At 44.0% G+C, this 11,812-nt stretch overlaps 1 protein-coding gene across 1 annotated transcript in view; it reads left to right on the top strand.

Annotated features, from left to right (window-relative positions):
* DUSP22 (dual specificity phosphatase 22) overlaps positions 1 to 11,812 on the top strand; it is an 87,851-nt gene that overhangs the window by 1,819 nt on the left and 74,220 nt on the right. Inside the window, exon 2 of the mRNA XM_019521934.1 lies at positions 7,398 to 7,431. Coding sequence (XP_019377479.1) covers positions 7,398 to 7,431 — 34 coding nt within the window. The remainder of the gene's footprint in view (positions 1 to 7,397; positions 7,432 to 11,812) is intronic.

The following is an 11,812-nucleotide window of genomic DNA, read 5'->3' as shown; positions in this document are numbered from 1 at the left end:
CCCCAACCCCTAACCATTCTCCAGAGACTTGGCTTCTTTCCCCCCTGCCCCTGCAGGCAGTGCCGTAGCAACTAAGTTTGGCACCCGGGGAAAAGTCTCCTGTGGCAGCCCTCTCTTGCCCCATGCACACATCCAGGAGTGCACACAGCAGTGGGAGCTGCCCTTCCCCTGTCCCCTGCCTCCTCCCCCACCCTCCAAAATGAGCCGCTTGTGGATACATCCTGCGCCCTATCCTGGCTGGGTAGTGCCTGTTGGCACTCCTTTGCTTCAGCATCCAGGGTGGTTGCCCCGCTCGTCCCACCCCTTGCTATGGCACTGCCTGCAGGCTGGGTGCTGCTGCAGCCCTCGGAGAAGGCAGCTTGTTTGTGGCCAGGCTGGCCTTCCTGGTTGTAGGCCGGCAGGTTTGTTTTAAAACAGGTATATTCTATAGCGGGGTATATAATGGCCCCCAGGCCGCAAAATGCAGCCTGGGGGCCAGATGTAGCCCGCCAGGCCATCCTATCCAGCCCGTGGTGCCTCTTAAAAATTTGGAAAATTAATATTAATCTGCCCTGGGCTGCCTGTCATGCAGCCCTCAATGGCTTGCCAAAACTCAGTAAGCGGCCCTCTGCCCAAAAGAATTGCCCACCCCTGTCGTATAGGATAAGTTTCCCTTTCAATAAGCCCATTGGGCTTTTCCCAGCAAGCATGTTTCAGGATGTTGGAATCTGGCTGGCTCCAGCTAAGAGGAGATGACTGGTTTGTCCTGGGACAAAGACAGTTACCTTGGGGTCCTACAAATGTACAAACCCAGGGGTGGATCCAGGAAATCTGCATTGGTGCAGTTGCCCCCATCCCCCCTTTGGCTCCACCCAAAGTGTAAAACCACCTGCCTGGAAGTGACAGCAGCATTTTTAGTCAGGCAATAGTGAGGGACTCAATTGAATTGGTGGCTCACTAAAATCTACCTGTTTCCTTCTAAACTTTTCATTCCACGGGTGTTAATGACCTTCTCTCCTTTTTAATGCTCTTGCTATTCCACCAATGAGGCTAACATCTGTTCTGCAATCCTGCTCCCGGTGATGAAGCTCCTGTTTCACAGCCCTGCAGATTTGTTTTTTAACTTGTTCCAATGCAGTTGGATCAAAGCAAAAACAAATATTTAACTGAATAATACAGCCCTAGGGCCCTAGCATAGTGGTAAAGCTTCTAGTTTCTTTTTACCTGGAGAAAGGTGTTGTGTTGTATGGGAATGATGAACCACACTGCCTGCTCCTCCTCCCCCACTTTTCAAAATCCTAAATCTGCCCGTGGTGTTAGCTCAGAATGTCACTTCAAGTACTAGTGAAATATCTCGACAAATACTTTGTGGGGGACAGTTGAGGGTCAAGCTGCCTGTGTAACAATTGTCCCAGCCTGCTTTGATGCAAGTCAAAACCTAGGGCAGTCAGTCCCAGTCTTCTGTCTTTAGGCTTAGATTCCAACTCTAGTTCTCTTGTGTTGAGGCCACTGTTGGGTGAGATTTTAATGAGATGTTGCAACAAATTTACACAGGGTGATAGCGTTTATCTGCCTAGCCTTGGAGGGGCAGGTGGTCTAATAGAATGAACATTAGGCTGAGAGTCAGAATTTCCTGGTTTTGCCACTGACTTTGCTTTATGACTGCAGGCAAATTGCATGTGATCCTGTGCCTAGTGAAATCAGTGGCTGCAGAATTGGGGTTTTAGTCCTTCTATATTTTCTTCCCCATCTATGAAATGGGATGAATACTACCTGCTTTATTTTGGAGAGGTGTTAGGACTGTCTAGTGAATGATAGCAAGCACTTTGAAAATGTAAGTGTCAAGCAAATACCACCTATTAGTAGGCCAAAACCTGTTCAGTGAAGTCAGTGAGGAAAAGATCTGGCCCTCTGAGGAAGGAAGATGAATCTGTTCTGTGATTAGTGTTACTCACTGTATAATTAAACCCTGACTTTACTAGCTTTTTAAGTGCTGGTCATAAAACGAGAATTACAATCATTTCAGTGCTGTCACTTCTGTTTTCAACACAGATGTAAGTGCATGGCTGCAGCAAATGATTTATAAAATGTACTACTGAAAAATCAGCAGGAGAATAATATTTTCTGTCAACATATATCTCACAGATGTGTTAGGGTGACCAGCTCAACTGTGTGTTAAGTGTACTACAAAGAGAAGAAGGCAGTAGATAGCCCCTTTTCTGGGATGTATATTTGAGAACATTTGATTACCATCTCAGCCTTTTGGAAGCTCAGTTGAGAAACATGTACAATTTTTTTTTTTGTTTAACACCTCACAAGAGAAGTGTCTTCAGAACATGGACAAACCAGTTAATATAAAAATTATGAAAATTGCACTCTAGGGCATCAATATTTTCTGACTGACCAGTGGACAAGGCTGTCAAGGTGAAATCTATAATGACCCTTTCCTCTGAGAATCTGTGGATGATGATGTGATGAGGAGTGCTTCTTGAGCTGCTGTCTTTGGGAGTGTGGGGGAGAGAGAAAAAGCAGAAACATGGTTGGGTAGGCATTCTTAATAGCTTCTTGCAAAGTTTGAAATCCCAGGTGGCATGACATAAAAGAGTAACATCAAAGTTGCAAAACATAACATAGGAAAAATATGGGCATGTACTGAATCCCATATAGTTTGGTTTTTTCCAAGAGCCCTGCTATGCGTTCAAATTAAGGCTGGATAGAAACCAGTTAGAGTCGTTACGCATTGTCAGGCATTAACTTTTATAGCTAGCTGGATCTCTTTAGGGTTGGATAGTCATTTTTACCGTGTGATAATTACTTTGTCCTTGTGACGATCTGTGCAAGGCTATGCATAAACTTAAAATTATATATACACAAAAAAAATCAGTGTTCAGCACTTTAAGAAGCAGTCTTCCGTAAGGTGTCTTAAATTGGGTCCCCAAAATGTCAGAGCAGTTTTGATGATCTTGAGGACAGGTTGTGGTCTTGCTGTCTTTTTGCCTTTTCTGTTACCCTGGTGACCCAGCAGTAGCATGGTGACAGAAAGGAAGGCTAGCAATCTTCAAAGCTGACTCTTGGATCCAACAGACCTCTTTAGATTGGCGTAGTTTATCAGTATGCATGACCTTAGTTTGTAACTTTAGTGCCTCTTGTGGTTTAGCCACACATGATACAGGCTACAGAAGGAATTGAGCAGCTCATTAGGTGGTGGATTACTTCAGTTAAGAAAATCTCTTTGTCTTGAAGCCAGGGAAGGATTAGTTGTAGCTCCCAGCGGTTCTGATACAGAAAGAAAGACATTAGAGACTGCCACAGCTGCTGTCACTGCCACTGGTGGTTTAGCCCTTGTGCTGGCCCTTGTCATGAGGACAGAGACACTATCTGCTCCTATACTTTTCTATGTTATAGGAAATGTAATACGTGCTTGTAATAAGTCCATTTATACGGACATTAGTGTTTGGATGAAGGAAGGTTAGGGGTCCTCCCTTTTGCCTGTTATTCCTTTTGTTGCTTCTTTTCCTTTGCTGTAAAATTAGCTGCACTTTTTTTCCTCAAGCACGTCACCTCTTGATTATGGAAAACGGCATTGGAAGCATGTGTTCACAATAACTGTTCCTATCCAACACACAAAAAAGGGAAAATGGATAGCAAGCATGGTGCAACGACCAATTGTCACTTGGCTGCAGGTATTTTTTGGTTCCTTTTTTTTAAATTTCTCTTGAAGTAAAGAATGCGAAATAGATGTAATAGAGGGTCTCTATCTTCCTGATGGGTTAAAGAAATAAAAATGAGATGATAAATAAGATGATAAAAAGAGAGAGGATGAGAGATGACACTCAGGCTGATAGTACCTACAATTGTCTATGAGCTGGGTATTCTAAGCGAAGAGTCTTCCACTGGGATTTACTCCCTCCTGTATCAGTTATGTTTAACTGACATCAGGGTATGTTTTTCAAGATCTCTTTATTCACTCAGGTTTTCTGAAGAGGTTAGTTGAGTAACATCTCTATATATTGAATAGATAAGTAGATAACCCTCGAGATCTCTTCCAACCTTGATTCTATAAGCAGTATTTGGTGTGGAGCATGATTCATCAGAAATGGAAATTGGTCTGGATAGCTTCAACTGATATAAATAGTTTCATAGAAATCAGCGGAGCTATGTCAGTTTACAGCAGGGAAAGATCTGGCCTTTTTACCTATGTGACCTTTTCTTAGTGAAATGGGCTAATCCTGATCTGCTTGTTCTTGCTGTGCCTTGCAGTTCTTAATCTCTGCACAAAACCTATTATACTGAAATCAATGTACATGGAGTATTAATATATATAAGTTGGAATAGTCTCATGACATAAGATATTAATGTTGGCTGCATGCATGTGTCCACTGAGGAAATTGGAAGCCTTGCCATCACATTATCCATTAGACTTTACTATGAACAAAGAAAGAACTGATAGCTGACTGCAAGGCAAAGAACATGTCTATGGTCACATCTACGAAATAGTATTTGCTGTATGTTTCAGTTGATATGAAGAGCTTGTTGGCTTGTTCATCATATAGTCACCTTTTTCCCCCTTCCTATCCCAGTGTCTTCTCTCATGTGCATAGGCACACCCATCCGTTCCTCTTTGCTTTTGTTCCATCTTCTTCATTGTCTGACACTACAGTTGCTGAGGGCTGTCAGATGACATGGCTGAAAGTTCCCCCCCACAGTATAGTGTTGAAATATCATTAAGTATTATAAGAAGACTCACTTCTTTCCAAGTAGCTTTCACCTTTCTTATATGTTGGTACAGGAAAGGTAACAGACATTCTGTTTGCAGGATGTCCTAACTTTCTATCTAACTGTCAGTATCAGTTCCACACCCATGTTTTTTTTCATCTGTAGGGAGGTGATTTGAGGAGTGTCAACCTCTTTCATCCCTTTTCCAGGAAAAACTAGTTTTTTTCATTGTAGTCGCCCCCCCCCCGGTGACCTTGTCTGCCTTTAAGCTATAACCCACCTTTGAGAATATACACAGGGTATATAAGTACTACTGCAGCGGTTTCCAAACTCTGACAGATTGCATACCACCAATTTAAAATGATACAACCTTCAGTACCACCAGCACATTTTTCAGTTCAACCTAAGTATCACCAACAAATTTTTGTCATAAAAAGTAATTATAGTAAATCTGTTACTGCATACCACTGACAGGTTGTCTGCATACCACTGGTGGTAACTGTATCACAGATTGGGAACTGCTGTAACTACTGTATGGTCTGAAATGCTGTAGTATACAGTAGGGTTACTGTGGCCTGAGGTTGTTGCTCCAAATACAAAATTATCTGTAGTTAAAAATGTAAGGAAAACTTCTAAGCACAGACATGCAGCTGAAGTTTGTTCCTGTTTCCATCTGTTTGAGAGCATTTGCCAACTAATGTTGGTCCCTCAGTAATACGACAGGTGTATTGTCTTTGGGAGCAGGTATTCGTAGTCCTTCTCCCCTCGCACCCAGAGATGATGGCTCTTCTCCATATCTGTTTAGCTGAGAGACATCGGAAACTGAGTAATTTAATCAGTCATGAGGAAAAGAGAAATCTTGGAAGAGTAATTCCCTGTCAGTGATTGTCCATCTGAAGTGACAACTCAAGGTGTGGGGGAATATTTTTTCCTGTTGTAAAGAACATTAACTTAGTAAAAGCAGAGATGGAGGGAATAAATCATGATGAAAAATATTGATAGTTAGGTCTCCTTTTGCTTAGGTTTGGTTAAGCATTGGCTCTGATTTATGTGATTTAAAAAAAAATAAATTATGGCCTTTGATTTGCTTCTGTTTCCCAGTCCTTCAGATCCCAGTTTGGCAAAGGGAAAAATGAAAAAAGAGCAAGTAAGTTTTGTTCAGCGTCATAGGTCATTTAAGGGGATCACAAAGGTCCTGTGATCCCAGGAGAGAGGTGGTGGGCGGAGGGCCCAGAAACCCAGAGTATTTTCAAGGTTATCCCTCTGGGGGGATAAGAGGTGACATTACTAGGCAACTAAGGCAATTGGAATGGGAGGGATGTTAATACAGCACAAAGTTGACTGGAGAGGTGTTGATTATTATGGATTCTCTGACTTCTGTCCAATTTGGCAGTGAAACAGTAAGTGTTAGACTTCTTTTTGCTTGAGAAACCATTCTGACAAAGCCAGTTAGAAATCGGGTTACTCGTTTAGGCTCTTGCATTGGGCCACCATTCTGAGTGGCACAAATCACATCGCTTTTCAACATGCTCGCAGTTGTCAAGAAGAGCCTTGAACACTAATCCCTGATGAAAAGCATTTCATAACTTTTAGGGCTTTCAGATTGCTGGAGTGAGCAAAACGGGTAGAGTTTTTCCTTTAAATAGCTTTGCTAGAGAGGTTGTTGATGCTGTTGTGATGACATTGGGGCGTTACTAAGGCAGTAGGAAGTCCCTGCTGACTTGTCATTGGTGGTATGCTCTGCATGTGTTTGCAGGAGAATGGAGCATATAGTCTGGCTACCTTGTTTTTAGCTGTTTCAAAGGATTTGGTGTTAGTGGTAGATTTTCAGGTGGGTGGCTTCAAAGTGGCAGAGAGTAAGGTCTAGGGCTGCGGCGTGCGTTTTTCTTTTTCTTTTTTCAATGTGTGCTTCCTTTGTGTGTGCTGGTTGCAGTTCCAAAGTGAAGAGGCTTCTGAAAGAGTGGGGAGAGGCAGCGGCCCAATGTTTACGCTGTCTGAATGCACGTGTACTCCGAGCTGGCCCTTACACTAACCTTGAAACTTGCAAGTTAAAGAAAGTCCTGTAACTGAGAACAGCAAGAGCTGATAGGAACGCTGCTGTGAGCACATAGGTCTGGGAGGGGAAAATGCAACTGGCTGACTTTCATCAATTCTCGCTCGCACAAGTAGCGGCTGTTTACAGTGATTTCTTGTACTGGCAGAGCATGGCCTGAGTGACAATAGAGCTGTAGCCTGACTTGCATCCTTCTGCTTTAAATGCTAGAAGAGCCATTGGATTCCCCTCTTTACCCCCAGTTCTTTCTCTGACTTGCTGTCTGACTTTAGGCAAATTATTCTACGCTTGTCTGTGCTTCCCCACCGAATAATTAAGGATAACATGTATAGTTACAGCAGGGGATTTGTGAGGCCCTCTTCATATTTGTGAAGCACTTTTGAGGTGACTCTATGAAAACAAATATTTCATCATCCACACTTCCTACCCCCTCTCCCCACGTGGGAAACCATTTGAAGTGCCGCCTGCCTGAAATATTGCAGATGAGGAAAGCTGCAAGGAGAAACATGGGTTTTTTAGCTTGCTTTAGTAGTATGCTGCTATAGTATGTGTGCTATAGTAGTATGCTCCATCCTGTATGCAAATTGAACATTGCCAAATTGAGTTACCACAAGACATCTATATTTGATACTATATTTCTTTCTCACAGATTCTGCCTGGCTTGTTCATTGGCAACTTTAAAGGTAAGATTAGTTTTATGGTTATAATTTAGGATTATTTTAACAGTTGTGGGCCTGAAGTATCGTCTAACAGCTGGACAACTTCTTTCACTCTCTTAATCCATTTCTGAATCCACCTCCTGGAACTGAAAAGGACAACCAGTTTACTCAGTCTTCTGCACAGCACAACTGTAATATTAAAAGATATTTAATATTAAAACGGGCAGTTTAACAAGGACATGCTTCATCTGGAATCCCTAAATATTGGCCTATGCTGTAAATCAGTCCTGCCTTACCAGGCTTGTATGTGGGCAATGCAGATTTTTTGTAAGAAGTATTTCAAGCCCTCCTCATTAGTAGCTTGCTGTCCCATTAGATCATTGCTTTCATTGTCCGGGTTATTTATGACACCTGTTAAGGACCCCTACTATTATTGCTTGTGAAACCGAGAGATCTGTAGTGGGATGTCTGAATCACAGTACCCGCACTGTCCATGTTGCAGACTTAGATCTGTTCTTGTTCTTGTGTGTGTTTGTAAAGGGAGGAGGGGGAGGTGTGCCATTCAGCTTTTTATCTGGTACTTTCAGACCCGGATTCTTAAGAAAACTAAGGTTAGGATTTAAAAAAAAAAAAAAAAGGAACATACAGCTGGCTTTTGAACCTATATTTAGGTATCTGAATATGTGGCCTGTTTTTCAAAACAGCACTCAGTAGCTCCAGTTGACGAGTAACTTAGAATGTAAGTGGGTTGAGGCAGCGGCCATCTTTTAATTGCACATGTTTTCTGAGCCTGTCACAATGGGGACCTTGATGTCTGATGAGCCTGCATATGGTCCTGCAATAGTTCTGGTGATATGTAACCAGCATTGACTACAGCTAGTCATAGTTGCAAGCCACAAGTATGGTGCTGGTCAGGGATCTCCTACTCCTCCATTTACCTGATCTGTTACATGCCTGGGCAGGTTTTTCCTCTCCATTTCACACTTACCTGGTGCTGCAATATTGTTCTTCGCTTTTTCCCCTCTCCTACAAAGTGTCTGGTGACCTGGGCATAGGTCAGTGTATTCTGTCTGCCTGTGAAGCACTCCATGATCCCACATTGCTTTCACAGCAAATCAGTGTTTTGCTGCCTCCTCTATGTGGAGAGAGATGTCATATAGAGCAGGGGTGGCAATTATTTTGGCTGGAGGGCCAATTTTGGTGAGCTGTTGCAGGTCAGGGGCTGGGAGGGGTGCTGGCCTGGCCCAGGGTGTGGGGGGACAATTGATCCTATCTGGCGTGGGCTCATCTGTCCCATACCTACTGCCAGGGGTACCAGATGAAATGGGCAGGCAGGGTCTCAGAGACCACCGGGATCACCGTGACCAGGGCATGCTCAGCTGGGTGGATGGGATGGGGTTGTAGGCAGGTGGGGAGTGGGGTAGGCGGATGGTGGCCGGGTACTGGGATTGCGGAGGGAGGTGATAGTGTGGGGCCAGGGCCCAGGGCAGAGCAACCATCTGCTCCTTGCATATCCTTGCAATGGGCACCAGTTCTGTGGGCAGGGATGTGTTGGGAGTGACAGCCCCGGCTCTGCACTGTCACTGCCCCATGATCTCGTCCCCAGACACCACTCCCTGACTGCTTGCAGCCCCATCTCATCCACCTGGCTGAGTTGCATCCTGCCCACGGAGGTTCTTAGCCAGTCTCCGTGGAGATCTTGCCTGCGCACCCACCTGCTCTGTCCCGTGCCCCTGGCAGTGGGTGTGGGGCAGACAGGCTGGGGTGCCCAGATAGTGGCACTGTAGCTGGTGGCGGCGAAGACACTAACAGCAGCAGCCTGAAGGAGCTGCTGCTGTGGGGGCTGCTGGGAAGTGGAGTCCAGTCACCACGCCATCCCTGCCCTTGCTCTGCCACTCACCCAGGGGTGAGGGACCAGCCACAGCCGCCATGGCCTAAGCTGCCGCCTGGGCCAGGCAGGGTCAAGGGACCCACTGCAGGCCAGATGTATCCCATGGACTAGATTTAGCCTGCCAAGGGATTCTGTTTTGCTCACCCCTGGTATCTCAGGAACCAGCCCTGGTCCATAAGTCAAACTTAAGAGGTGCTCTAGTGTTACTAATAGTTGAGGATGCTATGGATGGTGCTGGAGCATCTGGGGAGATTGGGGGGAGTTGACTGTCAGCTTTATGGGTAGTAGGGGGAGAGACATATAAGGATGCACAAAGGTAAGGTTAGGGTGAGGGTACATGAAACAGAGAAGAAAATGATGGAAATGGAGTACAATCAGTGACAAGTTTTCTTTTGAGCTGTACTCCCTATGTGTACCTGGCCACATATCATGATGAGAAGAATAAGGGATAAAGTGGGAGTGGAGGGAGATGACTTGACTATCTGCTCATGTCCCTTCTGCCCCTACCAACTATGAAACTATGAATGTCACCTTGTGTTTCACTTGCGAATATTCCCAGATTGCTTCAGCATTTCAAAAAGCAAAGGACATGGTCCCTTCAAGTTGCCCTGAGTGCACAGAATGTGAAACTGTCGCCATTGTCATGCCGGTCCTGGTGGCAAGCTTTTGACAGTACGCCCAAGAGAGTGAAACTCGGATGCAGCATCTGTTTCTCAGCATGGTGCTGTTTTTGTCTCCCATGCAGCAAGATGAAGGGGAGTTGGTCATGGTTGCAGAGTGAGTCAGCACCTCAGCCCAGATTAGGTCCTCCTAGCTCTTGTTGCAATAACCATTCTGCTCCATGTCTTGCAAAGTGGGCTATAAATGGTATGTCAGATCACATCTAGCTTGATAAAGTTGTGGTATTAAGGAAGACGTGGTGAGCACTAGTATTTTTGGCTGAAAATAAACTGAAGCTGAAGTGTTCAGCTGCTTCACGTAAAAGAGGGAAGGACAGGAGCTGATGTCAGTCTAAGTCAGATTGACTGAGTGCTTCAAAGGCTGCATTCACTGAAGTTAAAATTCACACCCTTCATTTTTTTTTTTTTTTTAATGGCCCTTGCTCTCTCTATGTAACCTATTCTCTCTCTACCGTCACACCATTCTGTCAAATAGAAAATTGATCTTTTGAGTTAGCTATATGCCCGGAGCTGGGGAGAGAGCTAGCCATTGCTAGTAGAACACTCTTATTAAGAAGTAAACTTTAGGTAGAGAGATTATTATTAACTTTCCTAATAGTAATAGTGATGGGCTGTCAATATTGCAAAGCAATCCACTGTTCGAGCAAGGCAAAGATCAGCCGACTGCTGTCATAATTCCAAGAGAAAGTCAATGCTGTGTCCTTCTGCTTGTCTTTTGTTTGTTGTCATTTACAAGGCCAGAGAGATGGGACAAAACTTTCAAAAATGCCTGATGGAGTTTTGGATGCTTAGCTTGAGACATCCCAAAACAAGACTGGAATTCTGAGAGCTGGGACTTGGTGATTTCTAGTATTCAAAAAGCTGGGTGCCCAAATTGCTTATCACTTTTGAAGGTCTTGGACATAAAACTACAGTAAGTTGGGGGTTTAGTAAGTGACATGATGTTTGAAATAGTTGGCATATCAACTTGAACGTATATCAAGGTTACAAGGTGAATACAGTCATCCTGTTAGTAATTGCCTGGGAAACCATCAAAGAAACAGATGTTATTGGAAGTGATATTTGTGACTTGGGGATGCAAATTAGTGCAAATCCAGCAGAACAGGATGTTGGAGGATGCTGTTGTTGCTCTGGTTTTATCTTTTGGAATGAATGTTAAGTTAATCTCCCAATTGCAGGCTTTTCCACCAGAATAGTGCTTATTCATGGTATATAGATAAAATACTTCTTTACAGATTCCTAGAGTCCAGTAAATTCAGAATACCCAAACACCACACACGTATAAGGATTTATCTCCTGTGGGCAAACTGAGGCACAGGTTACAAATGGTTGTAGCACAAGCCTGTGGCAGGGCTTGGGACCAGGACTCAGGAGTCCTGCTTTTAAAACATTTTGGATCCTTTGGGATAGAGAGTTCTGTGAACTTACTTAGATGTAAGTTCACACCTGAGTAAGTTCTTGAATCTCGTTATAGGCTGTACTGTGTCTTCGTGGATAGGATTGAGTAGATCCCATTAATTGGCTTTTCATAGCCAAGTTGAATACTGCACACTTGCAGTTCGTTTTCATATAATGGGCTTTCTGTGCTGGAATGTTTGGGGGCTTTGCTTTTGTAGCACGAGGCAGGAAAATGAGGTGTTTGGAGATTAATTGGTATCTCTGCAGAACATTGCTATCTGCTAGTAATCCATTATAGCTGTACTACGGAGGTACAAAGCTAATCTGAAAACATGCAGTACGTAGGCTGAGACTATCAAAATCCATTGCCCTTCCTGTGGAATAGAAAAAAAATATTTTTGCATACTGTCTTCTGCATTTCGGCGTAAATTCCATA

Source organism: Gavialis gangeticus, unplaced genomic scaffold (assembly GCF_001723915.1).
Source record: "Gavialis gangeticus isolate Ggan-Ray unplaced genomic scaffold, GavGan_comp1, whole genome shotgun sequence".
Lineage (NCBI taxonomy): Eukaryota > Metazoa > Chordata > Crocodylia > Gavialidae > Gavialis > Gavialis gangeticus.
This window is presented reverse-complemented; position numbering and strand designations above follow the sequence as displayed.